At 36.2% G+C, this 11,852-nt stretch overlaps 3 protein-coding genes across 4 annotated transcripts; all 3 read left to right on the top strand.

Moving 5' to 3' along the window:
• The first annotated feature begins 2,097 nt into the window (after window positions 1-2,097).
• On the top strand, window positions 2,098-6,732 carry LOC106435999 (acyl-CoA-binding domain-containing protein 4-like). 2 transcript variants are annotated; one of them, XM_048763287.1, is made up of 18 exons: window positions 2,098-2,342; window positions 2,643-2,713; window positions 2,974-3,037; window positions 3,131-3,202; window positions 3,291-3,482; window positions 3,560-3,637; window positions 3,741-3,848; window positions 4,013-4,079; window positions 4,185-4,246; window positions 4,380-4,519; window positions 4,686-4,812; window positions 4,918-5,032; window positions 5,140-5,228; window positions 5,314-5,397; window positions 5,484-5,660; window positions 5,815-5,961; window positions 6,087-6,146; window positions 6,332-6,732. In XM_048763287.1, the coding sequence occupies exons 1-18, from the start codon at window positions 2,190-2,192 to the stop codon at window positions 6,515-6,517; spliced, it is 1,992 nt and encodes a 663-aa protein (XP_048619244.1). In that variant the 5' UTR covers window positions 2,098-2,189; the 3' UTR covers window positions 6,518-6,732. The 2 variants fall into 2 exon arrangements, with proteins under 2 accessions (XP_048619244.1, XP_048619222.1); XM_048763265.1 differs by having other exon boundaries at window positions 3,288-3,482.
• An 85-nt stretch (window positions 6,733-6,817) lies between these two features.
• On the top strand, window positions 6,818-8,937 carry LOC125590156. Its single transcript, XM_048763328.1, has one exon. It carries the CDS (start codon window positions 7,004-7,006, stop codon window positions 7,556-7,558), a length of 555 nt encoding a protein of 184 aa, XP_048619285.1. The 5' UTR covers window positions 6,818-7,003; the 3' UTR covers window positions 7,559-8,937.
• Window positions 8,938-10,769: 1,832 nt separating this feature from the next.
• LOC106379883 (protein RALF-like 22) lies at window positions 10,770-11,456 on the top strand. The gene has a single exon (XM_013819735.3). The coding sequence runs from the start codon at window positions 10,942-10,944 to the stop codon at window positions 11,299-11,301; it is 360 nt and encodes a 119-aa protein (XP_013675189.2). The 5' UTR covers window positions 10,770-10,941; the 3' UTR covers window positions 11,302-11,456.
• The last annotated feature ends 396 nt before the right edge of the window (window positions 11,457-11,852 follow it).

The following is an 11,852-nucleotide window of genomic DNA, read 5'->3' as shown; positions in this document are numbered from 1 at the left end:
TTCAAAAAAATCATATGTATTTAATGATGTGATGATGATGTGTTTAACAATTATAATGTGTTTAAACACATCTTCATCGTTTAAACATTATCACAGTTTCATGACATCATCATCATTAAACACATGAAACAGTGATGTGATGTGTTTAAACATATCATCATATCATCATTGTTAAACACATCATTATTTCATGATTTGTTTAATGATGATATGTTTAAATACACCACATCACCATTAAACATCAGATCATCATCAAACACATCACATCATCACTGTTTTATGTGACTAAACACATTGTTAAACATATCACATTATCATTAAACACATCACCGTAAACATCATCATTAAACACATCGCATCATCATTTAATTTTGAGGGTTGTTTACAATTTTTACTTTCATTCCATGTCCAATACACTGTCTTTTTTAGATCCATAAATTTTTTTTTTGTTTGTTTTGATTTTTTGAGGGTTGTTTACAATTTTTTCTTTCATTTCATGTCCAATATACTGTTTGTTTTAGATCCACAAATTTTTTGTTTGTTTGTTTTTTTTTTGTTGTTTTGTTTTGTTTTTTTATTTTATTTTTGAGGGTTGTTTACAATATTTTTCTTTCGTTCTATGTCCAATACACACTTTGTTTTAGATCCACAATTTTTTTTTTTGGTTTGTTTTGATTTTTGAGGGTTGTTTACAACTTTTTCTTTCATTCCATGCCCAATACACTGTTTGTTTTAGATCTACAAACTGATTTTTTGGAAAAAAAAATTGGTTGAAGCCTCCCGGTCCGCTAAGTCTCCCAGTCTTGCTAAGCAGTCCAATAAGCCTAAAGCATCATAGGTTGAAGCATTCCAGCCCGCTAAACCTTCCAGTCCAGCTAAGCAGCCCAAGAAACCCAAATAGAGGATGTCATATTCTCCATCTCCATCGATATATAAGGTAAACACAAAACCTAATCTTTCTTCAGATCATCATGATGTTTAGATCTACATGTAGCTATGCTTACTGATGCCTCTCACGCCTCTCACCTCCCAGTCCCCTCTCACCTCGCATTCGCCTTCCACTTACCATCTCACCGGTTACTCTTTCTCGTTTTCCCCCACTTACTTTCATCCCTCACCACTCTTCACATTTTCCCGGTTTTCCCTGCCAAGCTGCTTTCCCGTAGCTCCACCCCCCCCCTCCGCTTTCCCCTGCCAAGCTGCTTTCCCGTAGCTCCCCCCCCTCCGCTTTCCCCTGCCAAGCTGCTTTCCCGTAGCTCCCCCCCTCCGCTCTCCCCTCACTCAGAGGAAGTTTCCACTTGGCGGCAAAGTTGAGGCCAAAGTGGCGATGACAATGTCCAAAGCAAATGTAAAGTTGATCACCCAAAATGCAAAGTTGGTCACCCAAGAGGCAAAGTTGGCCACCAGAAAGGCAAAGGTAGCGACAGCGGCAGCAAAGGCGGCAATGGCGACGGCGGCAGCACCAAAGGCAAAGGCGGCGGCACCGGTTTGCTTGACAGGGGTTTGCAGGTATGAAGCCTAGTGCCTCGTGACATTGCGGATTTATGTTTTACCAGAAAATGTAACCAAAGAAATCACATTTAAACCAGCTTAATTATCATGTCTTGTGGATAATTACGTCGAAAAATGGCATGAGAAATATATCAACCATGAAATGAAAATAAGATAAATTTTCTAGGATAATTTTTTTTTAAATTTTTGTCACAAAAATAACATTCAATAAAAAAAGTTACCAATATAGTTTTAATTAATCTATACTTACGGTTTAGAGTTAAGTGATGAGGTTTTGGGTATAGAGTTTCAAATTTTAAAAAATTAAAATTAAAATTTTCAAAATAAAAATGAAGTTATTTCGGTCAATTCTTTCTTTAAATTTATTTTTATGACAAAAACTTAAAAAAAAAATTATTCGAGAGAATTGTCTATAAAATAATATTTTCTATTCAAACAAAAAAATATATCGACCATCACCATGTCGTCTTATTAATCGTGCCGCTATATAAACACTGCATCTAGCTTATTAATTTTCAATTAATTAAATGTCGATTTTTTAACTAATTAAGAATATATATATATATATTAAAGTCTAGAAAACATGTGAATCTTTAAAAAAAAAAACATAAACGAATTAGAAAAACGCGCATTTCTCCTCCTCCTCGGCTTCTCAATCACCGATCAAATCCGCGTCTATGGCTAGGGCAACGTCTGGCCCCGCCTACCCGGAGAGATTCTACGCCGCCGCATCCTACGTCGGCTTCGACGGATCTGACTCCTCGGCGAAACACGTCAGCTCGAAATTCTCCGACGACACTTCACTAATTCTCTACGCGCTCTACCAGCAGGTCAGCCACACTCACGATTGTGAATCTTCACGAGATCCGTGTTGTTTGATCTCATCCAAAATGTTATCAAGTTACTCTCCTTAGTTAAATGTTGCCTTGAGATTTGATTATCGATTTGATCGAAAACGAGATCGTAATATATTTTATTTATTAATCAGTTGTATAATCATCCGTCCTTGAATCGTAGTTTACTTTAGATCTTGATTGGTTATATAACACGTGACTATGTAGCGTTCTTGTATCGGTGCTGATTAGTGTTTGTTATGTATTGTGCTAATTAAGTGATTAATATGTAAACAGGCTACTGTAGGACCGTGCAACACTCCGAAACCTAGTGCGTGGAGACCAGTGGAGCAAAGCAAGTGGCAAAGGTTTTTGATTCTTTGCTGTGTATATGCTTGAGTTTGGACTCATACATCTAGGAAGAACCTTTGTGATTAATATTAATTATTAAAGTAGAAGAATTTTTATTTGTATTTACATCCATCGGTTGGGATTGCCTACCTATGATTTCGTTACAATTCTACATCATTAAGCTTGTTGTTGCTTAGGATCGTTTTAAGGGAAACAGGCATGGAACGTTATTCTAGGACCACCGAGCTTGTTCTAAATCATTTACATATTTATTTAGTTGGCAGGGGCTTGGAGCCATGCCCTCCGTTGAGGCAATGCGTCTGTTTGTGAAAGTTCTGGAGGTAAACGGACAGAGCCTAATGACTATGGGCTAAGTTTTTAGACTTGACTGGAGCAGAAGCTTACTTTCTTTCTTATTGCTCACTTTATTTCAGGAAGAAAATCCTAGCTGGTATTCGAGTGCATCTAATGATATTCCAGATCCTGTCGTGGATGTCCAAATCAATGTGAGTTTTGTATCCCATGGGATTCTGTGTCCTTTCCTTAGGGAAGAAAAGATATTGAGTCTTTAAGTGCAATCGTTCCCTGTAGCAGACAACAAAAGATGAGCCTGTTGTTGAGAATGGGAACTCATTTAGCGAGACAAAGACAATCCCTCCTGAGAATGGGCATTTGGCAGAAACCCAAGATAAAGATGTAGTCTCGGAAGACCCAAATACTGTTTTTGTATATAATCAGTGGACTGCACCCCAAACCTCAGGTCAGCGGCCAAAACCCCGTTATGAGGTAATATACTTTCTGTGGAGTCCTGTCATTCATGAATCCTTTGCACTTTCTAACTATTGATTATCATATTGCTTCAGCATGGAGCAGCAGTTATTCAAGATAAGATGTATATATATGGTGGAAATCACAATGGCCGTTACCTTGGTGATCTTCATGTAAGCAACTCAGATGATGCATAAACACATAAGCTGATGGTTTAGTTGAAGTATTCAGTTTCATTTTAGTTCCCGCTAACAATCTTCTCTGGAATGTATACAGGTTCTAGATTTAAAAAGTTGGACTTGGTCAAGAGTTGAAACCAAGGTTGCAACTGAAACAGAGGAAACATCTCCAACGCTACTATCTCCTTGTGCTGGTCATTCTTTGGTGAGTTTTTTTTAACTTCGTTGCGTTTTGTATTGGTTTCTACCTTTTGGGTTTCCGGCTTAGAAATATTCAGGAAAGCGGTTTCAACTATAAAGGAAAGTTGTCTCTTCATGAAATCCACTTGGTCTATTATTTTTCACATGCCTTCTTTGTTTGTTTTGTAGATACCATGGGACAACAAATTGCTGTCTATCGGTGGTCATACTAAGAATCCCTCAGAATCTTTGCAAGGTAAGCGTTTATATACCTTCGAAGACGGTTATTTGCAAATGTATTATAGGATTTTTCCGTGATCTTAATTATTACAATCAATTTTCTACTGTTTCCCTGTCACAGTGAGGGTCTTTGATACCCATACCTGTACATGGTCAATGTTGAAGACATATGGGAAACCACCGGTATATCTTCACTTCTCTCATGTTATTTCAATTTTTTCACATTTCGTTGCATGGAATATTCCAGTCTTGGTGAACAAATATTTGTTTGGTTTCTTGAACTGAAACTTTGTTTGTCATTTTCTCTTGCTTTTAGGTTTCACGTGGAGGCCAGTCAGTCACAGTCGTGGGTAAAACCTTGGTGATATTTGGTGGACAAGATGCAAAGAGATCACTTCTGAACGATTTGCATGTACTTGATCTAGAAACTATGACCTGGGATGAGGTAGATTCCATGTAAGGTTTCAAAACATTTCTGCATTTTTTCTCTCTTTCGAAGAAGTCAAACCCATTTAAGATTAGATATATAACAAGCAAAAGATTTTAGAAAGCCACCACTTACTCCTTTAACATTGTTAATGAAAGATTTGCAATCAGGGTTTAAACTGTTGTCAACTTGCAGAGGTGTATCTCCGTCTCCGAGGTCTGATCATGCTGCTGCAGTGCATGCAGAACGTTACCTTCTTATATTTGGCGGGGGTTCACATGCTACATGTTTTGGTGATCTGCATGTCCTCGATTTGCAGACTGTAAGTTAAGCTTAGCTTATATTGTTTCAGCATCCTTTCGGACATTCTTTATCAGCATCCTTTCGGACATTCTTTATCAGCATCTGACATAACTATCACATATAGATGGAGTGGTCAAGACCAGCACAACAAGGCGAGGCACCAACTGCCCGATCTGGACATGCTGGCGTGACAATTGGGGAGAACTGGTTTATTGTTGGTGGCGGTGATAACAAGAGCGGTAGGTTTACTCATTTTTCCTCGGAGATTCTCTCTTTTCTACTTTGGCTTTTTGTTTATTCGTGTTTGTGCTGACTGATTGTGCTGCGACCTGATAAATCACTGCAGGGGCATCTGAAAGTGTTGTACTAAACATGTCAACTCTTTCATGGTCGGTAATTGCTTCAGTTGAAGGACGTGTACCTCTAGCTAGCGAGGTAGTAAAACGAATAGGCTTTATCAATTTTAATTTCCAGATAATTATAATAAAGGGCAAATCTTCATTTTCTTTTATATTGACAGGGATTAAGTTTAGTGGTGAGTTCATACAACGGTGAAGATGTACTAGTAGCTTTTGGTGGATACAATGGACGTTACAACAATGAGGTAGGGAACTATGTTGTAAAACCATAAGAGTACCATTCTCTTGAATTTACCCTCAGTTCTGCTTATAATTACTCCTCTGGCGTTAGATTAATCTACTTAAACCAAGCCACAAATCAACACTGCAACAAAAGACTATAGAAGCGCCTTTGCCAGGTAGTCTTTCTGCTGTTAACAACGCCACAACCAGAGACATCGAGTCAGAGGTGAGCCAAGAAGGCAGAGTACGGGAAATTGCCATGGACAATGTTAGCCCTGGATCAAAGGTACCTTCCCTCAATCTTGATCAGTGTTATCCAGTTAGCTAGCTTGTTGATAGGTTGCTGATAGTGATTGTACCGTACATTATATAGTTACCCAAGTCGAGATTATCATCATTTCTTTCTCTTATGTTGATGTTTGGTAATGAATCTCCTTCAGGTTGAAGTAAACAATGAACACATTATTGCGACTCTTAAATCGGAGAAGGAAGAGCTGGAGGCATCACTGAACAAGGAGAAGTTGCAGACTCAACAACTAAGGCAAGAGTTATCAGAAGCCGAATCACGAAATGCAGATTTGCACAAGGTAATAAATAAATAACATTTTCACCCTTCTTGGAAACAAAAGCCCAAAAACAAAAAAAAATAAATTGGTGAACCGTTTGTTTATAAGCCATTGTTTGTTGTTGACATTTTATCTTTGTGCTATAGGAACTTCAGTCTGATCGTGGTCAGCTTCAAGCGGAACAATCAAGATGTTTTAAACTTGAGGTATATATTCCATAACCCACATCTCTTTCATACCATATGACTTACAGAAGATAGAATCTAAGTAAAAGCCATGTGAATCAATCTCTGTCATCTGTTGTTTGATAAGCTTCATCAGGCTATTAGGAGCAAAAAGCAAAGCAAATTTAGCAAAACCTAACTCGATCTCCTTACTATTGAATGTGCAGGTTGATGTTGCAGAGCTAAGGCAAAAGCTTCAAACGTTGGAAACACTACAAAAGGAACTTGAACTCCTCCAACGCCAAAAGGCTGCCTCTGAACAAGCATCAACGAACGCTAAACGTCAGAGCTCCGGTGGTGTCTGGGGTTGGCTTGCTGGAAGCCCTCAGGAGAAGGATGATGATTCGCCATAGTTTGTATTTTTCTTTTTTTGGTTTCTTCTTCCAGTAAGATCTTTCATTACCCTTCCTTTTTTGAGCTTTATATTAGCCTTTTTTTCTATGTTACTTATGATTCGTGTTATATCTCTGTTATACAACTTATCACTAGATAGAATAGTGTATTTATAAGAAAATATTTTTGTATACAACTTTCTTTTTTTTCAAACAAACGTAGCCAGCTTTCGGTATTGCTGGGCTATTTCTTTTTTTGAAAAACAAGTACATAATAAATAAATACTATTGAAATAATTACATCATATAACTTAAGCGATAAATTCTAGAGTTCTAGATTCTCTTTGTATAAAGATACGAATAAATCCTAATCCACTAAAGAATCAAAACAACCATTATAACAAATTATAAATATATTAATTAATTCATCAAATCTCATGTTTCTAACGAAGTACTCCTCTCTCTTCTCTTTTATGTTCATTCTTCTATTGATTCTTCACACAAACGATGATCGATTACTACCAACCAGTAGAGATTAACATAGTCTCGGCTCAAGATCTCGACTCCATAAACCTTTTGTTCAGACCAACAGTCTATGTTTCCGTCTCGGTAACACGTGGTTCACGTGACAAGCAAGTCACACCAGCTGCTGTTTGCGAGAAGAAACTCTTACGATGGAACCATCGTATGAAATTTTATATAGAAGACGACAAGATTCAAAGGAATGAGTCAGTGTTTGTGTTTCAAATCAAGGTTAAGAAGTTTTACGGGTCTACAGAAGTTGTTGGAAAACTTTTCGTACCGTTAAAGCAATTGATTCACTTGAATGAAGAGAAGACTATAACTGAGCATACCAAAATCGATTATCAGGTGATTACTGAGTCTGGAAAACCAAAGGGTTGTATATGTTTAGGGTTTAGTTTTGGGAGTGTTTTTAAGGGACAAATTAGCGGTTGTGACTCGGATAGTAATGTTGGGGTTTGTGAGGATTGTAGATTAGGAGCTTGGGGAATTATTAAAGATGTGCCATCTGCTCCTTGTGAAGACGATATCTATGCTTGAGAAATCATTTTTTTCTAATATTTCCCATACCTTATTATTTTCCATATTTTTTTTAGGTCAAAGATGATTGATCATGATAAATTATTTTGAATAGAGCGATAGTTTATTTTGATAACAAGGGAAATATATTGTATTCTTGATTCTTCTAAACAAACTGATTATTGTTATAGAGTTTGAAAATTAACTGACGCATGGACCAGTGCACATGTATAATCTCTTATAAAAAATAGGAATGGAAGCTTGAGAATTACTATCATGTAAAGACCAATAAGTCATATAAAATCTAAAACTCCCACTACAAAATAAATCCCCCATTGCATTAACAAACTCTTTAAGCTGATCTCTCTTCCCTCAATCTGGTAGAGAGTATAAAAAGAGAATTGATGAGAATTCACTCAAGGAGACAAGATGTTAGTTTTATTTAAGTATAAAAATTAAGAAATAAGTTTACAGTTTTAAGCGTAATACTTCTTTTCTTTGGCAAGAAAAAAAATTACATGAGTTGTAAGCGTAATACTTCTTTTCTTTGGCAAGAAGAAGACTTCTTCCTGAAATTGATTGAAAATGTTAGTAGTTTTCTTTTTCTTAACATAATTATTAAATTACATAGTTGAACTATGTTTTGATGATATGATAAAACTTAGAAAAATTTATCCGGTTAAGAGATTTAACAATTCATTATATCGATTGCAAAAGAAGTCAGAAATTATATTTGATGTTCAAATAAGAAAAACTCATGTTAATCTCCGAAGTAGAAATTCCAGATATATAATATTTTTTAATCTATATGAAAATCCTCAACTACATTTATTTTCTTCAAAGTCAACTCATCCACCTTCCTTGGGCCTGAACATTGAAAATGAAAATAAAACTTAAAGGAGTTGCTCTGTCTTTACATAGCACATCTAAGTAAACAAAAATGCAGCTGACTAAACTATATATATCTACCAAAAAACATCTCTATACTTTGAACAAAGAAAACAAGAAAAAGTTCCATATACAGTTAGAGACGCATGAGCCCCTAACCCTCCTCAATATTCTACAAACATGTTCCAAAATCCCTAACAATCACAAAGATCATCGATGGTTCTTGTCATATATATACGTTGTGTTAGGTGCTTCATCCATTATAATCAAACTTGATCCCTTTCATGCAACATTTATGGAGTGCATGATGTGTTTTCACTCATGTTTTGTCAGTAATCTATTTGGTTTTCTTTGTAACTTGACATTATCCCAACACACTTTGAAACTCTTAATCTACACATGCTCTTGTTATCTGTCTCATTGCTTTACCTCTAAACACAACAAAGTGTTCATACGTGTGTTTCAATCGCATAACCATATCCTTTTACAATCTTTTAGAAATTCAGAACTTTGGAAACTGGTTACATTCATTATTTCAAAAAAAAAACGAAAGCTCTTTCTTTAGAAAATAAAAAGGTTCTTCAAATTGATAAAAGATGTAGAATATGAAAGATGGTCCCCATAACTTGGATTCTTTGCTCTTCTCGTTTGGTTTCCTTATAATTGGTATCTTATTCGTGATAGCCTCATAGAGAAATGAGCTTTACGTTTTCGTGTTATGTATTCTCTTCTTCGCGCCTTCCATCAATTATTACGTATGATAACTTTTTACCTTAGTGGTATATTTCTCCAAAACAATATAAAAAGATTTGTCGCCTATCTAATCATTACTACATTTTATAAACATCAACTACCATATGATTTATAAGCAATCTATCAAGAAAATACAATCGAATAAACCAAATGTTTAACATCAGAGACTAAACATTACATTATAATGTTGAATGAATATAAATATTTGTTGACGCGGCCAGCTGGTTTTATACTTTGATGAACGCTGTCCTTGGTGACCTGTGATTTGGACCCACCTTGTTCATAACGGTTTCGCCGCACGTTACGCGCTGCCTCTCACACTAACGCCGTGTAGAGGTTGGGGTCGACGTTATTACCTGAAGGAAAGAGTCAAAGAGATAATTGTAATTAAAAAGACAAACTGCCGTTGCTCTCCATTTGAAAAATGAGTTTGGGTATCGGTAAATGTACCGAGAAAGAAATATTATAGCTAGTACTACCCATGCATGAATGGGTATGGTGGTTTGTAAAAAACAGTGACAAAGTTAGGAGAGTGGTTTACATGTCTTCACGTAGGCTTTTCACCCGTAAGACCAAGCTGGATCTTAACCAACCAAATCTATATGCATGCAAGAAACTGAGATAGACACTAAATTTACCTTCTTTTTTTTTAATTAAAAAACTCCATATGGATCTCTTATCTAAATTTTATGAATCCTTTATGTTACTCAAACTCGAAACACTTTTTTTTTCTAATCAAACTCTCAGTTAAGAAATTAATAAAACTGCATGGCTTATTACCAAAACCATTTATAGATCTCCTACACTTGTTGTGATGACATCAAATGTTTCTTTGGAGTTATCGAGCGTGATAAGATTATATCTACAACTTATTGTACACTTTGCCGAACGATCAAACTAATAAAATGTTTAGTTATGGTTGACATGCATTAATGTAACCTTTTAGGGAAAATCATTATCGGAAAGAGGAGAAAACTTAACGGAACGTTGGACGGATTTTAGATGGCCATCTAACCTGAGCTCATACCATTTCGGCGATAGAGCGATAATTATGAAAAAGACAAACCAATCAACCAGCTCTTGCCTAGAGAATCCCACGGTGTTACCCATTAGTTAAGCAAATGACATTACCTAAATTTTCGTCTCTTTAAAAAACAAAGGAAATAAAATTGAATTATCGTGATAGTTAACCTAAGACTACATCATGTAACAAAGATTTCGTCTTATGGTGAACAAATATTCAAGACTCAAGTATATGAAGTTGATTTTTTATGGTTGAAAGCATGTTGTTGAATGTCGCAAATTGCAATAGAACCAAATTGCAAATTAAAAAGTTTTAAGTTGAAGCCGTCCTAATTAGTACCTATACACAAGTCACAAGATGTGGGTGCACTAAAACATATCTAAAACTTTCAGAATAACCCAACGAATATTTCAAAGCCTAGAATCATACTGTATGTATTAATACAAATAATATGAGAACAATTGCGTGCAAGTCAATTTCATAATTAATAAACAAAACCAAAAAAGACATGGACAAATGGACAATGGCAATTTCGTTAATGTACCGACAAAGAAGCTCGTTGTAATAAATTTATCACGTTATAAAAGAAACTAGACACCAATGCCAAACTTGTTGTCTTCACGTAAGTACAGAATCAAGTTCCAAAGAGAGAGAGAAGACAGACAAACAAATCTACAAAGGCGACTAAAGAAATCTGAAAAGTCTCTGACTCAACCAGAAGGTTTGGTCAAAGAAGAAGATGAACTCTCGCGCCATCTACTCCGTCATCGCGCTCCTCGCCATTGTAATCTCATCCGTCGACGCAAGCGGCTTCAGTTTCGGACACTCGCTTGATTTCGTACGGACCGGATCCTCTTCGCTCTTCTCTGGATGCGAAGGATCGATCGCTGAGTGCATCGCCGAGGAAGAGGAGATGGAGTTCGATTCCGATATCAGCAGGCGCATTTTAGCGCAGAAGAAGTACGTTAGCTACGGTGCGATGAGGAAGAACAGTGTGCCTTGCTCACGCCGCGGAGCTTCGTATTACAACTGCCAGCGTGGCGCTCAGGCGAATCCTTACCGCCGTGGATGCAGCACCATCACGAGATGCAGGCGTTGATTGAAGAAGAACATAACTTAAATTCCTATTTTGCCCTTGTATGCTTCTTTTTTTTCTTTTTTTTGTTTGTTTATTTCCGGGATATACGGGTTTGATTTACACATTGAAAACAAGTTATTTTTCTGGTTGTTCATATACAGTAAATACATATTTCAGAGTTGCGCAGATTAAAAATAGTTATTAGTCCGATAAGTGATTGAGTTTTGGAATAAAGTTGTATTAATATGTCGACCGTATAATTAATCAACTATCTTGAATAGAATGAAAACAGAAATAAATTCCCGTATTAGCTGTTGGTGGCATGTTGGCTAATAAGGTGACGATGGGACACATCACAGCCTAAGCCTAGCACACTTAAACTATAAACATTTTCGATATAATTAGTATCGGTTGATGTTTTGATTTATGAATTTATCTAAAAGCCATTGAATGTTGTATATGCTATAGTTAAATTTATTATATGCTCCCTCTGCTAAATTTGACATACAAATGTCAAGTACTAACAATAAACATTCATAAGAAAATTGATGAATTCGATCGAGATATATGTT

The sequence above is a fragment of the Brassica napus genome, chromosome A1 (genome assembly GCF_020379485.1).
Source record: "Brassica napus cultivar Da-Ae chromosome A1, Da-Ae, whole genome shotgun sequence".
NCBI lineage: Eukaryota > Viridiplantae > Streptophyta > Magnoliopsida > Brassicales > Brassicaceae > Brassica > Brassica napus.
This window is presented reverse-complemented; position numbering and strand designations above follow the sequence as displayed.

What these genes read in the sequence shown, in the direction of transcription:
- LOC125590156 (XM_048763328.1), top strand. Translation starts at nt 7,004, where the DNA reads ATGATCGATTACTACCAACCAGTAGAGATTAACATAGTCTCGGCTCAA.
- LOC106435999 (XM_048763265.1), top strand. Translation starts at nt 2,190, where the DNA reads ATGGCTAGGGCAACGTCTGGCCCCGCCTACCCGGAGAGATTCTACGCC. An exon ending in TGTTTGTGAAAGTTCTGGAG is followed by an intron (nt 3,038 to 3,130) that starts GTAAACGGACAG and finishes ACTTTATTTCAG; the next exon opens with GAAGAAAATCCTAGCTGGTA. An exon ending in TCCCTCAGAATCTTTGCAAG is followed by an intron (nt 4,080 to 4,184) that starts GTAAGCGTTTAT and finishes TCCCTGTCACAG; the next exon opens with TGAGGGTCTTTGATACCCAT.
- LOC106379883 (XM_013819735.3), top strand. Translation starts at nt 10,942, where the DNA reads ATGAACTCTCGCGCCATCTACTCCGTCATCGCGCTCCTCGCCATTGTA.